Source organism: Myxocyprinus asiaticus, chromosome 17 (genome assembly GCF_019703515.2).
Source record: "Myxocyprinus asiaticus isolate MX2 ecotype Aquarium Trade chromosome 17, UBuf_Myxa_2, whole genome shotgun sequence".
Classification (NCBI taxonomy): Eukaryota; Metazoa; Chordata; class Actinopteri; order Cypriniformes; family Catostomidae; genus Myxocyprinus; species Myxocyprinus asiaticus.
Window position 1 is genome coordinate 30,151,165 of NC_059360.1, and position 19,501 is coordinate 30,170,665.

The 19,501-nt window shown below is 41.0% G+C and overlaps 1 protein-coding gene across 2 annotated transcripts in view; it reads right to left on the reverse strand.

Annotated features, from left to right (window-relative positions):
* The window catches only part of LOC127455525 (rho guanine nucleotide exchange factor 10-like), a 121,339-nt gene that overhangs the window by 2,426 nt on the left and 99,412 nt on the right, over window positions 1–19,501 (reverse strand). For both annotated transcript variants that reach the window (XM_051723499.1, XM_051723498.1), the window contains one exon: window positions 2,513–2,635. In XM_051723499.1, coding sequence (XP_051579459.1) covers window positions 2,513–2,635 — 123 coding nt within the window. The remainder of the gene's footprint in view (window positions 1–2,512; window positions 2,636–19,501) is intronic.

Genomic DNA, 19,501 nt, shown 5'->3' on the forward strand with positions numbered 1-19,501 from the left:
ATATTGCCGCAAAACATGAAGTTACCATTTACAAACAAACGCTAGGCAGCAGCACATCCGGGTTCTTTTGGCATCGCAGAAAACAACTGCGTTCAAAAGGCGCTTCGCTCAAACTGAGCTGAAATGCGATTTGGACTTCTTTAAATTTCCATCAGGATTGGTGGATCAGGACAAACTCAGGATCTGAAATAATTTCTGATATTTCACCGATCACACATTGTTATGGTCTGCTCTTATAAGACCCACTTACCCCGCAGCTACTGTTGGTAGATTTGAACTTTTCATGAAGAAAACATACAAACTCAGATTGCAAACAGCTGTGTGCAACTTCTGTGATAGATATAAGGCCAAATATATGAACTTATATGAAAAAGACGGCCATGTAAGATTTAATGGGATGAATGGGACACCGTCTCCACCACCGCAGCGCATGGGGCTACTGTATGTGAAAGGATATGTGAATAAAAATAAATGTAATACTTCTCAAATGACATCTTTTCATTTATTTTGACTGCAGTAAGAAACTAGTTAAATCAAAACTGGCCGTTATTAAATCTGAATATTCAATATGATTATACTGAAAATATTATTATTTACTGTATGTGGATCAGTAATTTAAACCATGGCTGCCACCGCCAGTATTGATGATATTCAGGGTTGGGGAGTAACAGAATACATGTAAAGTGATTACGTATTTAAAATACAAAATATAAGTAACTACATTCCACTACAGTTACAATTTATATCATGGGTATTTAGAATACAGTTACATTCAAAAAGTATTTTGATTACTGAAGAGATTACGTTGTATTTATTGTCATTTGTTTCATTTAATGATGCGATCCAAAGTGCATTTGAACAGCGGTGAAACACTTTCTTTTGATGTTACATTCATATGAGCAGACAGAGAATTAAGTTTGAAGTAAGTTCGGAGCACAAGAGATAGAAATAAACCTTGTGTAAATTGTCAGCTTTACGCCAAGCTAAAATGCTATTTCAAACCATTTTACATGCACATGCTACCAGGCACAATCATATATTTTTTTATCAAGAAAATTCACGTTGGATCATAATTTTTTTTTTTTCTAGCAAGACCTTTGATATTAGGGCAAAAATCGTATTCTTGATAATTTTTTTATTGTTTTCCTGTAAAAATATTTCATCATTTCGGCTTCATTAACCTGCATTTTAGCTCTGGTAGTTCAAAACAGAATCCACATATGTGATCCAGTCCTGACTTTACCTTTCACATTGTGATTGGAATCGCTGTGATTGGTCAAAATCAATTGGTTGCCCTGTTGCTTAACTGAATGTGCTGCTTCAGAGCGGCCATATTTCTCACCCAGAGAAGATGAGAAGCATGAGCAACGAATGTGAGAGGATAAAACAGCTATCTGTAATACTGATTATTTGTTTATAGTGTTTTACAGATTGACTTTTACCATTTAATTTTTAACGTTGTATCGTTCTAAAAGACTTTGCTTGCTAGCTTGGCAAATGTTGGCTGTTGATTAACTTTTTAGCTTTTTTCTGTGCAGGAGTGGTTAATGCTAGCTAGCTAGGTTTTTGTGAGCCATTTCCAAAGCTACCATGAAGCACGCATGTGCAGCTCAAAAGAGCATAGTTTATTTCTTCAAAAAATTTGTCAAGGGATGTGGGAGGCTAAAAGATAATGTCAAGAAACAATTTTAAGTGACTTGTGGTGGGATATACGGATTACATCGATATACGGACAGAATATACGGACTAGCGTGGTGATGCAAAGTGCTGCCGTTTGGTAGGGAATGTACATTTGTAGTCATCGTTATTTGGTTGTGCGTTATTTTTCATTTAAATGTGCACTTTTCTTGGCATACAGCCATGTGTGTGTTTGTCTTGTCGTCTTCCCATAGTGCATCCTGGTGCCATAACTTACGTTATGTAAACGGCACAAACGTACACAGCAGCCCACATGATGTAAAAGAAAATGGGACTCTTCGGACCAGGCGACTTCTTCCACTGCTCCAAGGTCCAGTTCCGATGCTCGCATGCCCATTGTAGGTGCTTTCGGCGGTGGACAGGGGTCGTCATATGTACATCACACATGTACTGTGTGTTGTTACACATTCCTCCCGTAACCATCATTAACATTTTCTGTGACTCGTTCCACAGTTCGGACCAGACGGGATAGCCTTAATGCCCTCGCGCATCGATGAGCCTTGGCGCCCAACACCCTGTCGCCAGTTTGTGGTTTGTCCCTCCTCTGACCACTGTCAGTAGGGCACATATGAACAATACCTGACTATAATGTCCAGTGAAAATCAGGTTCTGGGCCCAGTTGCAAGAAATTCCTTAAGTTAAGGGGGGTTTCTTGCATCCGGCTGCTGGCCTCCATTGCAGTGTATAAGTGTCCCATCACACACACAAAGTTACCATATAAGAGGACTGGTTAAACTCTGCAAACTTCAAAAAGCCCTGTTTGATTGTTATGTGTATACCATGGAAGAGAAAACTGATTGGAGTCTGTACAAACCTGTGACCTTGGGGATGCCTTGCAGTCTGGGCACAGACAGGCCCACTGTAACCCCAAGATTAGTGCCCACCAACAGCAGACCTTGACACACTAACAGACTGCTCACAGAAACTCTCTGCTGCCCTGAAAGGTGAAAACACAAATGTGTCATGAGTAATGAGGTACAGAATTACTTTTTCAAATACTTGTGCTGCAAACTAAAAGTGCTACATTTATCAGTGTAAAATACATTCTATTACGCTTGCGCCAAGCAGTCATGACCAGAGGTACTTGGTGAAACATTTGCCCAAGAGGAATAATAACCTCCACGCATGCTAAGCTGTGTGGGAAGGAACTCGACAGCATGTGTGGGTAGGTTACTATGGGGATGATGCGTAACGGTAGTTAGTTTCCGAGGAAACCTGACAAGATGCGCTCTTAGGAATGGGCATCTGATTAGAAAAAAAAAACAATACTAAATGCTCAGCTATTTGGTTAAACAACTGTAAATCTGTCAAACACCACCTAATTACCTGGAATAATTTAAGTCAGATAAAAGGGCTCAAAGCTCTACCTGCAGACTTTTTTGATGTGTTGACAGATTCAAGTCACGTAAATGAGCTACTGAAGGCCAGTTTAGAAAAGTGAGATACTCAAGCAAATTTATTCAAACAAATACAAAAATGTTTCTGTATGACTGGCATCTTGAAGATTAAATGAAAACAATTAACTGTTTAAAAGATTATTATGTAATTAGCTTTTTAATCTTGAGTCAATATAAATTATTTAGAGTCAAAAATAATGTGCATTTTTAACAGTGTAACTAAAAGGAATGTCATCAAGCACAGAGCTGTTCTTTTGATACTGTTATTGTACTTGAACAAACAAAATTTAAGGTAAAAAAAGGAATGACATATAACCTTTTGTGCGGTCAACGCCAGGTGCATACGGAGACTGTCCGCTTGTCTAGAACAACCGGGATGACCATGCACGAGATGCAATGGTACACAGAAAATCAAAGTATACCTTAGCCTTCAGAAAGCAATGTCCTATTCAGCTGTTCCTTAGTGCTCAATGACTTGTTTAGAAAGTGTTATATTTCTGAACATCACAGATCATTAGTTTAGCCATGGAAACTACTTTAATATGGGACAGCTACCAAACAAATATGGGCTGCGTTTTCTGAGACATTACTCTGCATAGATATTTAAGAGTTTTACTCTGTTGAATATCATTACATTTGTAACAGAGGTTAAACCAGAAACTTTGCATAACAAGTTTGCAGACTTGTTTGTAAAAACAAGTCTGTAATGTATTCTCTCCTGCCAGCTGAACATCTCCAATATCCAAGAATAGATTCAGCTGTGGGCTTTGTATGTCTCCAGCCTGACCTTCTGAAGAGGGACACAGGCATGAATATGGCAGATTAAGCTCTTTAACAAACCTTCTCTGTTGCTGTGCAACAATATTCAGGTCCAATATAATAATAATAATGAACATGAGTTTACATGCTTTAGCTCAGTATTGAATCTAAATTAAAAATGACTTTATGTGATGTCTCCGTATATCATCATACCTGTATATAAACATGAACCAAATCATAACCAGTATCAACATGCCAGATTTTAATGAGCTTTAACTCTGATCTAATAAAATGGAGGATAATTTGACCTTGTGCAATTTTGCAGACACTAGGAGAATACATTAGTGGGGATTAAACACTAATGGGGCTAAAAGAGTTTTTGATATAACATCCTTTCAATTAAAAATTAAATGCTTCTTTCATACATAATTTATAGCATATAATGAAGAATCATTTGAACCCCAAGAGTCAACGCTCCTGTTTTTGTTCGGTGGTTGCTGTCTGTTTGTGGCATTACTGCACACATAAGTGAGTATTTGGGTCACAGGAGACAAAGCCATCAGAGACAAAGACCATTAACTGTACCACACACACATACACACGTTTGTTTTTCTATCATGGTGGGGACTTCCTTTGATTTCTATTGTTTTTATATGGAGCTAATTATATTTTCTATCCCCTAATCCTACAACTAAAATTTCCGGTCACAGAAGACATTTTTAGTATGTTTATTAACCTCCTGAGACCCGAACATGACTGCTGTGTGCATTTTCCTTTTCCCTTTTTGATTTGTAACTAATAGCACCTAATAAAAAAGCAAACAAAATTTATTTTCTAGAGCAAATAGTTTTCCTAAATAATACCAAGCTATAAAAATACATTCAAACTCTTAGTACTTATTACCATTGTCTCATGTCTGCCAAACATGTTGAGTAGTCCAAACATCATCTCCAGCCTGAAACTGAACGTTTGGTCATTAGGAGTGAATGTACTCTACTGCATAGAGAGCTATAGGATGCTCCCTTGCTCCCTATTTAGTGACTGACTTTACCTCCAGTGTGCTGTCTATCTGCACTGGTCTCATAATGCACCTTATTTTCATCCTAACTCCATATCAAGCCTCTGAAAGCAAAATTTTTCAGTTTTTGGATGAACCCATATATTCCCAATTATTAAATTCATTCCTACAGTATATTTACTGTGCATTTTAAAATATTAACGAATAGAACTGTATTATACAGTGATAAAAAAAAATTATACTTGGCTTGGATAATATTAAAATGAATGCGAAATGACCCACATATGTAGAAGCACTTCACGAAAATCGACGTCATGTTGTTGTGTCACGTGACTCAGTGTGCCAGAAGTTTCATCCTTAAATGACAGTCTAGAGTCTTGTTAACTGTCTTCAGTCAGTTTAAATTTATTTTAATTATGCATTGTGTATAGCGAAGCCAAAATACAACATCCACACATGTGGACGAGGGGTTGCACCAAGTTAAGCCGTTTTCCTCATGAGGACTGCTGGATGGTCCCCTCAATGTAGACGATTTCAGGTTTTACTGTCCTTGTGGGGACATTTGGTCCCCAAAATGTAGGCAAAACATCTTGGTTACATATGTAACCTCGGTTCCCTGAGACGAAGGGAACGAGACATTGCGTCAATAAGCTGAAATTTTGGGGAGTGTCCTTCTACATGACCTAGTTGAAACCCTTTTACAATAACGGCAATTCAAATATTGGCTTTGGTGTTTAAGCCCCACCCTTTTGGTTGCGAAGCTGTCCAGTACAAAAGTGGGCACGCAAACATCATTCCTCAGAATTTTCTGACTGAGGGACAAAGAGTGCATCACTCACACCTCAAAGAACTCCGAGTCTGTGGTGCGGGCAGCTTACGCAATGTCTCGTTCCTTTCATCTCAGGGAACCGAGGTTACATACGTAACCGAGATGTTCCCTTACGATTCAGTTCACTTGACATAGCGTCACTAAGCTGAGGCTATGGGAAACAGAGTCCCATCATGCCGCACTACACGACTTAACCCTCCCAGAGAGGAAACATGATGCCGCAGTCCCACGGGACGATGACCGACATGAGTATGCCACAAGTGAATGACCCTCATGGTGAGCCAGGAGGGGAACACTCAGAATGGATATATGAACTATAGTCATATACACTATATGGACAAAAGTATTGGGACACCTACACATTACACCTACAGGAGATTTTATGACATCCCATTCTAAATCCATAGGCATTAATATCGAGTTGGTCCCCCCTTTGCAGCTATAACAGCTTCCACTCTTTTGGGAAGGCTTTCTACAAGATTTTGGAGTGTGTCTGTTGGAATTTTTGCCCATTCTTCCAGAAGAGCATTTGTGAGGTCAGACACTGATGTTGGACGAGAGGGCCTGGCTTGCAATCTCCATTCTAGTTCATCCCAAAGGTGTTCGATAGGGTTGAGGTCAGGGCTCTGTGTGGGCCAGTCAAGTTCTTCCACACCAAACTCATCCAACCATGCCTTTATGGACCTTGCTTTGTGCACTGGGGCGCAGTCATGCTGGAACAGAAAAGGGCTTCCCCAAACTGTTTCCACAAAGTTGGAAGCATAGAATTTTCCAAAATGTCTTGGTAAGCTGAGGCATTAACATTTCGGAAAATTCTATGCTTCCAACTTTGTGGAAACAGTTTGGGGAAAAATCTTGTAGAAAGCCTTCCTAGAAGAGTGGAAGCTGTTATAGCTGCAAAGGGGGGACCAACTCGATATTAATGCCTATGGATTTAGAATGGGATGTCATAAAAGCTCCTGTAGGTGTAATGTGTAGGTGTCCCAGTACTTTTGTCCATATAGTGTAGAATGAATTAACCCCTTCACAAACCCAGTCGGGAAAGAAGTTTTATTTATAATGAAATTGCTTGTGACTTTATGGGAAATTACAACTGCCTGAATGCAGGCGGTTGTGTAAAATGATGGGGAGCCTATACTTAGAAGGAAGAGCATAAATATATGTTTGGCCAACAAAATAGCAAGCGCTCTACACAGAGAGGACTTGCAATGAGAGAGACATTACGTCTAGGTTGTAAAACTTTGCAAATGTGTTTTGAGAAGACCATCCTGCTGCAAAACATATGTCTTGTAAGGACACACTGTTCGTCCATGTCCATGAAGAGGCCATGCCTCTAGCTGAGTGTGCTTTAACACCAATTGGGCAATTCGCACCCTGCGACTCATTAGCCAGGGCGATCGCATCAACGATCCAGTGGGAAAGTCTTTGTTTGGAGATGGACATTCCTTTTGTGCATCCTCCATAGCACACAAAGAGCTGGTCAGATAGTCTGAACTTGCGGGTGCGCTCAACGTATGTGTGTAGAGCTCGTATAGGGCATAACAAATGCAAGAACTGTTCCTCATCCGAATTAAATGGAGGAGGGAAAAAGGCTTGAAGGTGAACCACCTGTGCTCTGAAGGGTGTGGTTAGAACCTTAGGCACATAGCCTTTTCTGGGTTTGACACTTTTGAAAGACCCGGACCAAACTCCAAACATGAATTGTCAACTGACAGTGCTTGCAAATCACCAACCCGTTTTACTGAGGCCAGAGCCAGCAGTAATGCGGTCTTAAGAGAAAGCACACACAATTCAACAGAGTCCAGAGGCTCGAAGTGGGGCCCCGTGAGCGCTTTTAGAACCAAAGTTAGGTCCCAAGTTAGAACTATAGCTGGGCAAGGGTGGTTCAGCTGCCTTACTCCCCTAAGGAACTTCATGATTAAATCATGTTTGCCTATAGAGGTGCCGGCTTTGGGTGCACGATACGCAGATAAACACGTCGGAGGCAATCGATCTCCGCTTTGCCGAATATTTCCTGAATCCTCAGGATACGTTTGAGTAATCATTTTTACTTTGGAAGTGCGCGATTCAAATGTCTCAGATCTAAAATTGACCGAAGCCCGCCGTCTTTCTTTGGGACAAGAAAATAGTGGCTGTAAAACACTTTGTGGGCTTGACAATCTGGAACAACCTCTATCACGTTCTTTGCGAGAAGATTGTGTATTTTGGCTTGTAACACCGGCGCATCTTCGGACGGAATCGTGTAAGACAGAACACCGTTGAAACTGTGCAAACTGGATCATATCAAATCAAATCAAATCACTTTATTGTCACACAGTCATATACACAAGTGCAATGGTGTGTGAAATTCTTGGATGCAGTTCCAAGATCATATAATCATGTTCGATCCTTTTTAGTTCCCAGTTGGAAATGCCAGTAAGGGCTCGCCACGCATCTGTGTAATGGGACAAAGGGCAATTTGGTTTGTTTATTGTATGATATAATGCGCTGCTCACCATTGGGAATTAGTTGTGCATATTGTGTGGGCTTTAAAGTGGAAAAGAGCTCTTTACTGAAAAAGTGTGAGCGTCTAATGCATATACAATGAGCGCTGTACTCTTTTTTTACATTCTTTATTGCATGTGATTGAATGTGAGACACAGAAACAACATATTGTTGTACAATATTCCTTTCCTGACAAACAGCAGTGGGGAAGAGGCAAACAGCATTGTGTGTCTCCAATTGAGCCTTCTTCAGGACAGGTCCAGAAGGAACGGCGTGCTCTGTATTCTGCTTCACAGGGTTGTGCCCATCAGGAGTGCTTTTGCAGCGGGGGGTGTCCCATCTGCACGGGGCTCATGCTGAGGCGGCTGCCTTTGTTTGGGCCACGGCTTGCGCGGCTTTACCGGCGATTTTGCCGGTGCTGAGGCAGCAGGCGTGGGGTTTTTAGCCGGGCGCTGGCTCGAGACAGAGCAGGAGTGAGCTGGTTGTGATGAAGTACTGCTCCATTTTGGCATAAAATGTCATAGCCTGTGAATGTTGCGGAGTCAGGGGAATCGTCCCTTGGAGGATTATGTGGAGGATTTTTGCGCTCTGGCATGCCAGGTGGACTTTAATGAGGTTGCCCTCAAAGACATTTTTTGTTTTGGACTGATTGAGTGTATCTCTTTGTTGATGCCAGGCGGTCAGAGTGCCCACAGCCTGGCTCAATATATCGACCTTGCCCTTCAGATTATTGGTTCCATGTTCACTGTGGGGGAGGCGGATGCCGAGCCAGAGTTCCACGTCATGGCCGCCAAGCCAGAGTTCCTCGTTATGGTCGTTGAGCTAGTGCCATCTTTTGTCCCGGATCCTGAGTCTGCTCCATGCCACGCCTCAGCCTGCTTCATGCCATGTCACAGCCACGCCTCAGCCTGCTTCATGCCATGTTACAGCCACGCCTCAGCCTGCTCCATGCCATGTCACAGCAAAGCCTCAGCCTGCTCCATGCCATGTCACAGCCACGCCTGAGCCTGCTCCATGCCATGTCACAGCCACGCCTGAGCCTGCTCCATGCCACGTCACAGCCATGCCTGAGCCTGCTCCATGCCATGTCACAGCCACGCCTGAGCCTGCTCCATGCCACGTCACAGCCATGCCTAAGTCTACTCCACACCATGTCATAGCCATATCTGAGCTATTGGACCTGGAGATGGTTCCCGCCCTTGTACCCACCCTAAGGACGCTTCCTCAGGATCAGACAAGGGGAACTTCTGATCCTCCGAATTCGCCTAGACCCTCCGAGTCCTGGACTCCACCTTGGTTCTCCGAGCCCTCAGTTTCACCTTGGCTCTATGTCCCTTCAGCTCCACCGTGGTCCTTCGGCCAATCGGCTTCTCCGAGGTCCCTCGTCCCTCCAGCTCCGCCTTGGTCAGTCGGTCACTTGGCTCTGCCTGAGCTCTCCAATCCCACAGCTACGCTTCATCAATCCGAGCCTGCAGCTTCACCGGGGACCTCCTTCCCTACGGCTCCGCCTTGGTCCTCAGTCCCACCGGCTCCACCTCTGTCCTCCAATCCCCCAGCTCCACCATAGACCTACGAGCTGTCGGCTACTCTCCGGGCACCAAGTTCCCTGGTGTTGCCCCTCAAGTCTCTCATGGCACTGCCCCTCGAGCCTCTCAGGGCCCCACTTTCCATTGACTCTGCCAGGCCATGCCCCACGCCATGTCTTGCCTAGCTACGCTTCAAGACCCCCCCCAGCTCCCTACAGAACTTTGGGTTCATGTGTTGGGGCATCGGGAGCCGCCCCTTAGTGGGGGGATATGTCATGTGTATTTTGTTGGTTCATGTTTTTCATGTCTTTTATTTTGAAAATCTAGTTCCTGTTTCTTGTCATGTGGTTCCCATGTCATGTGATTTCATGTTTCCCTCCATGTTCATGTGTCCTGTTTTCATTGGTTGATTGTCTTATCTTGTTTAGAGTATTTTTTAAATACATGACGTGTTCTCCCATGTCATGTATTTAACCCTCATGTTTTCCATAGTCTATTGTCAGGTATTGATGTTTGTATGGAACTTTGGTTGTTAGTTCAAGTTGATGTCAAGCCAAGTTATTGTCAAGTTCATGTTTTACTTATGATTGTAATTAGGGTTTATGGATTTACACGTTGGAATAAATTTGCACTTGGGTTCTTTACACTCCATCGTCATCATCTTAGTCATTGCCAGCACCAGCAGTATCGTTACACTTTATTTGTGAATCGATTTTCCAATTAAGGACATCCTAGAATGTCCCCAAAGGCAGGTTTTTGTTATATTTAGCTCAATTTTGTGGACAATTTTGTCCCCAAACTATAGCTACAGTAAGTACATTCCCATACACGCACAACAGAGACAGTGAGATAACCCTTTTGTAGACTTTATTACCATTAAATCCATAATCAGCCTTTGCATTTAAAGACCCACTCTTTCCATGCCCGTTAGAGGATCACTCCTCTGTATCTCAGATAAAAACATTATTTAATCGTATTAGGTAAACTGTATGACAACCTAACTCTGTACTTCAGTAATACAACAGATAAAGATAAACACCATCACATATAGAATGCAAACTGATGTGTACAATCTGTTCAACAAATATTTCACCAGTCATGACACCCATTACCAGAAGAAGGGATAATCTGCAAGTCATTTTAGCAAATGTTACATAAGATACCATACATTAGCTAAAGTGACGTGTGACATTGCCTGCAGGTTTCTGTAAGGTGAGTTTGGGACAGTGTGCCGATCTCTTCAAGGTCAGGATACCTGAATGTATAGAAGAATTATGCAATAATGCCCTCATCCTAAAATCTGCTCTAGCATTACCGAACACAGATCAAAGTTAAAAGGGTTTTGGATTCTCTCTTTCTCTCTCTCTCTGCTGGTAACTGCCACCCAAGCAAAACTATTGTATTCAGCTCTACTTAAATGAAACTCAGCAACTACAAAAATATGATATAGTCTAATTTTCCTAGACCTCCCTCCTCTGCTAGAAAATTATTCTCTGAGGTAAACTCCTCAGAAATTCTTTCGTCAGGTAAATAAAATGCTTTTGCAGTAGACAATGTAAAGAAATAATCTCATTTCACAAAATGCAAATAATATTGAATGAAACAGCGGTTTTATTTTTATTATTTTTTTAGTTTGAAGATTGAAAAAGAATGATTACACTATACTGTCTGTTTGTTCACTGTTCTGGACACTTCCCATTTCTCACTAATTCATCAGTAGACTTGGGGTGCATCTCAATCAGTTCCCTAGTTCAGTAGTCAGTGCACTGATCAGTGAGTCTGCCATTTTTAGGGTTGTCTCATTGGCAAAATCGTTCCAGAACTCTGAAACGTTCGCTCCCTAAACAAATCCCACAATGCACCATTAAAACCAGGGAGCATCGTTGCTCACTATGTTCCCTTACTGGAAACGTCATCATGTCTTCTGAAGTCTCTCAAGTTGTTAGATGACAAGCACAAGTGTAAAACTATGAAGTCCAAGCCTTATTTTCTCTTTAAAAGAGATGTTGTTTGTAATGTCTTTCATTCATAATTACCACGAAAGTGAAACAATCTTTTAAATATTCCAACACTCCAATATATTTTTATTTCTTTATGCCATTTATCTATTATAATAACACTGTACGTTTGAATATCTTCAACGAAAATGAACTATAGTGTAATTTATTCATCGATGGTGCTGATTAATAACTGCTGTGCTTGAATGCACGAGCTCGTTAATGTGTCGCAGGTGACTGAGTCATTAGTGTCCCATTATTCAATGGACCATTACCCTTACCAGTGCCCGAATTCGTGTTCACGATATACTGATTCACAACATATGGAGCTAGGGAGCTGATGAGACACAGGGCACCTGATTCAAAGTAGCTTTGGCCAAAAGATTCCACTCGTAAATTGCCAACAGTTAATAGAATGACTAATACAAAACCCAGAAATCAGAGACAAGCAAAGACACAACACAGAACAGGAGGCAGCCGGCAGTGCCTTTCATGAACAAAATCCCAACCTGCCCTGACAAATAAGACCCACAGTTTAAAAACTAGGGCATGATCTGGCACACTCAGCAGAATGAAGCTGAAGGATTCTGGTGGCCGGGGGCAAAATGGTGATGGAATTTAAAAGACAAGATCCTGCATTTTAGGTACTTAACCAGCACCATTTGGCAAAGTCGCTATTGGGTTAATTTTCAAACTCACAGCAGTAAAGACATTAATGATTAGCACTCTGGCAAACGCTGCTAATCAATTTGCATATAAATTATAGGCTGCTCATGAATTTCACAGGCCCTAAAGAGTTCAAGAAGAAAAAAAGAATATGATTGTAAGACTTTAAAGTAGCACAGTTGTGATTCTTTCCATGTACAAGCCTACAGCAGTGTGCAGACTTTAGACATAAGGAGAGAGAGAACAAGATACTACATACTCAGTGAGGAACCCCCAACACATAGTCAGAGCATGCCTGGACTGGTCTTATCACTATAGAGATATAAAGGCTCTTTAATCATCCCTACAAAAATTACTTTATTTTGAAACAACTCTCTCATTAACAGCCAGACAGTAAACTTATGTAAACGCTGTGTGAATCCATTCCAATCCTACTGTATGTGTACATTCAATATATTTAATTAATCCCATCAAATAAATGTTCTAATTAAAACAACTGCAATTAAAGCTGAAGTGTCTTATTTCTGTTTTCAAACAACTTTTTACGAAACTCCCTCCGTCTTCCATTGGTTGATATAAACAGATAGTCCTGCCTCAAACTCATGTCATTGGAGTTAATGTTGCTGTGTCTACCTGGTTGGGATGCTCAAACAAAGAGCAATGTTTTGATAGTGCCACAGAGCCACCGTTTACACTTTTCTGGGAATTGCTAGGAATGGCTTCCTTATAATTTATTCTGCAAACCGAGCAGGGATAGGAATTTTAAAATAGAAAAAATTACACACTTCACTTTTAACCCCCCTACTGCGTTCAGAATCTGCATACACCTATTGCATTCGTGGGTAAATTTTGACCCGGTGGAATTCAAGTTTTTAAATCATTCATAACCCCATGGATTTCATCTAAAACTATATTGTAAGTCATTAATAGGTTCTTAACTGTTCATACATGTAAAAAGATTTATATTTTTGGCATGTTCACTGACAAATATAAAAGTTATTAATTAATATGCCATTTTAGAGTCACGTGACGCCATGCGAGGATCAGATGTGTGAATGGCGAGCTCTGCACACTTTACTAGTTTTAATACTTTTAATGACATAAACCGGTGAGATTCGATACACTCTGTTCCATAACTGTTCTAGGAGGATAATATGTCAAAGAATTCAAAATCCTCAGACTCTGGAGACAATGAAAGACACTTACGTGCTCAAGCTGACACCCCCCGAGCAAGCCACAAGCCTAGGAGTCGACTTTTTCCACGACAACGATGTACTAAAAACGGAAAAGTTTTTCCTTTGCGTTTTTGAAGTTTCGCATACAGATGACAACGTTGTCAAAATGATCCCCGTTCACACGGATCCGCGAAAACGACTAAAAACTCTGTATTATGCATGCTAGGCCAGTAGTTGGCGATGTCACTTTGTAAAGAAACACTACGTGCCTGTGCACATAAGCATTCTTTCACAGAGCGGTGAATAAAAACAATGAAGATGGCGATCGCTGGTCGTAGTAGTGATGCAGTAAATCTACACTATGCTGGAGAAGCATCAATAAACTCAAAAACTTGAGCAGCACAAACACAGTCCTATAGTCCGCCATTGTAGTTTTGAATGTCTCGCGCATTGTTTTGAAGTACTCACGCGCATGCCTATAGACTGATCTCTCAAGATTATTCAATAAACTCTGCTCATTTTTACAATCACTTCGTCTCCTGCCTTCTTCTGTATTCCCCCTGCCGACTCTTTGGCTGGAAGTAGAGTAAGTTAACATAAGCTGCTGATGTTGACTGGTTTTGGATATCAGACAGAACTCTGATATATGGATATCTTCTGATGGAGAGAGAGGTCTTGTGTACACTGGATCTAACATGCATTTTCATGTATTCATATTCTAAGCATATCATTGAATACTGTACATGGCATCACATCATTGTCTATAGGCTATATACATAAGCGGTGGGTGAATGAACTGCAGGGTAAAGGTACATCAAATAAAATTAAGATAAAATAAATAACATTTAAAATACAAATAAATTTTTCCCATCTGAATCCATACATTAATTTCAAGATTTTCAAATTGCAGGTTCTGCCTACTTTACAATGTTCACACTCCATACAAAACACTCCAAATGAATAAATTGTTGATTATTGTTATTTGCACAGACACCAATATTCATATTGATAATTATACATCTCAAATTGATGCCTATCAATCCATCATTCTTTATATAACACGTAATACGCTTGCGCATGACGTCATCCTTTTCAAAAATTTGCATTTTTGTATGTTTACACGGAGATGATAATGGCATCATTTTCAAAAACTTGCACTTTGAAACCCGTTTTCAAAAGTTTGCATTTTCAGGCCCCAAAACGCCATTGTCATGTAAACGGACAGCCAAAATGCATAAAAAGTTTTCCGTTTTTAGTTGAAAACATTGTCGTGTAAACGGCCCCTTAGTCAGGAAGGTGCAGGAAATGCGGCGAGAGATGCTGAACATGTTGGCAATGCTTACGAAGGTCGTTGCTGACTTGGAGGATCTTGCTGTGATACATCGATCAATCACTGCGATGGAGGCAAAGTTCACTGATGTGGTTACAAGAGTGGGGGATGTCGAGAAATGGATCAATTAACTGGAGTCATCGGAGAAGGAATTATCTTCTAATCTGCTAGCGACCAAGGTGCATTTGGAGCTTGTCTGGGAGAAGTTGGAGGACATGGAGAACCGTAGCCGGCGGAATAACGTCCGTATTGTTCCTGATGGAGCAGAGGGATGGGATATGTTGAAGTTCCTGGATGGGCTCTTTCCGAATCTGCTCAACATAGCAGGCCATAAGCTGGAAATCGAGAGAGCTCACAGGTTTCCTGCTCGGCGACCCACAGAGGGAGACAGGCCCCGATCAATTCTGGCCAAATTTCTGAGATCATCCGATAAAGGTCTTGTGTTACGCAAGGCGAGGTGTAAAGGAAGGCTTTCTTGGAAGAACCACAGCATTTTCTTGTTTCCAGACTTTTAATTTTTTAATCTCTCTTGCGAATTCGACAAGAGAGAAACGTGATCGATTCAAGGAATGCAAGAAACTTTTACATCAATGGAAGGTCACTTTTGCACTGATATTCCTGGCCAGACTGAGAATAGATGCTAAGGATGTCCGTAAAACATTCTCATGCCCACAGCAAGTGATGTCCTTCATAAAGTCAATGGAGTAAGTCATCTTGTTGTACTCACATTGCAGCCAAGTGGGCCGGCTCACTGAACATTCACTTGACTGTTTGAGGAATCTGTGTGCTTTTTTGTGCTGGTTCTACCTAGCAGCTGGAGTTTATTTTGTAGAGTAACACACCTTCAGGACAGTTTTATGGATGAATCTACATGCTCTTTGTGCTTTTTCCACCTATTAACTGGAGTTTGTTTTATAGATTATCTTTTGCTGTGTAATTCTGTCTCATAAAATTTTTATAGAAACAACGGACTTGAGCAATCCGACGGCAAAGTTGTCAAGGGGTTCTCATAGGCATGCATGGACTGTTTGAGTTTGGAGGGATGGACACAAGTTGGCACTTTTGTGCACGAGGTTAATGCGCACGTTTTTCTTTTTTCTGTTTGTTTGGTTCTGGGGGATGTTCGGGGTTTTGATTGTTGCACTAATGTTGGAATGTGGTCTTTACAATCTTGTTTTTGACACACAATCTATTTTATCTTATATGTCAAAATGTCAAATGTTAATATGAGTGGATTGTCTCTCTCCACGTGGAATGTGAATGGGTTGGGGCACCCCATAAAAAGAAGGAAGGTTATTTCTCTTCTTAAGCGTAAGAAATATGATATAGTATTTCTTCAAAAAACACATCTTTCTCCACAGGAAGCTGAAAAATTTGAGAGGATATGGGGTGGGCATATTTTCATTAGTGCTGGCTCGAGTAAGAGCAGGGGAGTCATTATGCTGATAAGTAAACATTTACAATTCAAATGTCTTAAATGGATTAAAGATAAATTAGGAAGAGTCTTTATTGTTTTAGCTGAAATTCAGGGGAAAAAAGTCTTATTTAGGCTAATATTTATGCACATTGATGATCAGGGCTTTTTATGGATCTTGAAGGGATGTTACAAGCCGCTGACATCCCTCATGATATAATATTGGGAGGAGACTTTAATCTTTTGATGGACTCAGTCCTTGATCATAGTGAAGCAAAAGTGCACAAGCCCCCTAGAGCAACATTGACGCTTCACAGGATGTGTAAAAATCTTGGTCTTACAGATATTTGGAGACTTTTGAACCCATCTGGGAGGGACTATAATTTTTTTTCATCAGTCCATAAGATTTACTCTAGAATAGATTATATATATATATATATATATATATATATATATATATATATATATATATATACATACATACACACACACACAAGTCTCTCATTTCATCAGTTGCTGATTGCTCAATTGGAAACTTTTTGGTCTCAGGTCACGCCCTGGTGTGTTCAGAGGTGTTGCCACATATGGAGAAAAATAAATCATACAGTTGCCACTTTAATGTATCCCTTTTGCAAAATCCTGAATTCCAACAAATGCTAAAGGCTGAAATCAATGTCTATATGGAGACCAACTGGTCCTCAGTATCCTCTGTGGGCGTGGCTTGGGAGGCACTTAAGATGGTTCTTAGGGGTCTGATCATACAGTATGCCTCATTCACCAAAAAATCCAAAGCACAAGAACTTGTGGAATTGGAAGGGAATATTAAAAGTGCCGAGGCAGAGCTGAAGTGCCGAATGTCGTTGAATGGCCTCAGGGAATTGACCCGACTGAAACACAGATATAATACTATTTTGTCGCGGAAGGTGGACTTTTGGCTATTCAGGGCAAGACAGTCATACTTTGAGTCGAAGGACAAAGCAGGGAAGCTTCTGGCTAGATATATAAAACAGAGAGAGTCTTTTTCTACCATTCCCTCTTCATTACAAATCTGCTGGTGGTGAAATATTTACCTCGGCCATTGATATTAATAATGCTTTTAAAGAATTCTATCTTGATCTCTATACTTCCACGTCTTCGTCTACCGATGAGGATATTAGAAACTTTGTGGGACCATTTGAACTTCCTAAACTGGTGACTGAGCAAAAAAATTCTCTTGATTCTGAGATAACCTTGGAGGAGCTTGGCGCAGTAATTAAGGCCTTGCCTACAGGTAAGGCTCAGGGGCCAGATGGCTTTGCTGTGGAGTTTTTTAGATCTTATGCCATAGAACTGACTCCACTTTTGCTAGAAGTTTATAAGGAATCATTAAAGAATGGAAAGTCTGAGTCTTAAAAAGGATGAAGATCCAAGCGAAAGTAAGAGTTACCGTCCAATTTCCCTGATCCAGCTAGACGTTAAAATATTGTCAAAAATTTTGGCTAACCCATTAATTTATGACATCTCTTATACATATAGATCAGGTGGGGTTTATTCGGGGCCGTAACTCTTCTGATAACATTAGGCATTTCATTAATGTCATGTGGGCAGTGGCAAACAATCAGACTCCGGTCGCTGCCATCTCACTTGATGCCGAAAAGGCATCTGATATGGTAGAATGGGATTATCTTTTTCAGATTTTGGAAATGTACGGGTTCTGAAATACTTTTATTGGGTGGATTAAGTTACTTTATAGACACCCGGTAGCGGTGGTTCAAACGAATTTCAGATTATTTTACACTGGATATTGGCACCCGGCAGGGTTGCCCTCTTTTCCCCTTATTGTTCTGTCTTGCCCTGGAACCATTAGCAGCCACCATAAGGAAGGAAGATGATTTTCCAGGGGTGGTGGTGGGAGGTGTGCGCATAAGCTTTTGCTTTACCGACCCTACTAGATCTATGCCTTGCCTCCACAGAATTATTAATTCCTTTTTTAAGTTCTCAGGAAACAGAGTGAATTGGTCAAAATCCGAAGCTTTGGCTCTGACAGTGTACTGCCCTGTAACAACTTTTCAGCCAGGTGCCTTCCAGTGGCCCAAACAGGGCATTAAGTATTTGGGTATTTTATTCCCAGCTAATTTGTGTGATTTAGTTAAGAGTTAATTTTGACCCTTTAATAAAAAACTTTGAGCGATGTGGGTAGATGGGCTTCATTACATTTATCTATGACTGGGAAGGTTAATGTTATTAAAATGAATTGTATTCCAAAATTCAACTACTTGCTACAATCTCTCCCTATAGATGTTCCCCTCTCTTATTTCAAGAAATTTGATAGCATAGCAAAGTCCTTCATTTGGAATGGTATACATCCCAGATTTCATTTCAGTAAGTTACATAGGCCGATTGACAAAGGTGGGCTAGGCCTACCCAACATTTTGTTTTATGATTATCCAGTCGGTCTAAGACATTTGGCTCATTGGTCGCTTCCACCTGAGAGAGCCCCTCCCTTTGTATTGAACAGGAAATTCTTGCCCCTATTTCGCCATTGCAAAGCCTTTCTATCAAACTAATCGGAGAAGTTAAGTTACACCTCGTTGTCTCGCATTTGCACTCGGTGTGGACAAAAGTGTCCAGAGTGTTTAATTCGTGTTCAAATTAACTAACTAAATCACACAAATTTGCTGCCCATATAATTAATGTCCTGTTTGGGCCACTGAAAGGCGCCCCGCTGAAAAGCTGTTACTGGGCAGTACACTGTCAGAGCCAAAGCTTCAGATTTACACCAATTGACTCTGTATCCTGAGAACTTAGAAAAGGTATTAATAATTCTGTGAAGGCAAGGCATAGGTCTAGTGGGGCTGGAGACGAATAATAAAATATCATCAGCGTAAAGCAAAAGCTTATGCGCCACACCTCCCGACACCACCCCTGGAAAATCATCTTCCCTTCTTATCGCGGCTGCTAAAGGTTCCAGGGCAAGACAGAACAATAATGGGGAAAGAGGGCAACCCTGCCGGGTGCCCCTATCCAGAGTAAAATAATCTGAAATTAATCCATTTGTTTGTACCGCTGCTACCAGGTGTCTATAAAGTAACTTAATCCACCCAATAAAAGTATTCCCGAACCCATATATTTCCAAAATCTTAAAAAGATTATCCCATTCTACCATATCAAATGCCTTTTTGGCATCAAGTGAGATGGCAGCGACCAGAGTCTGATTGTTCACCACTGA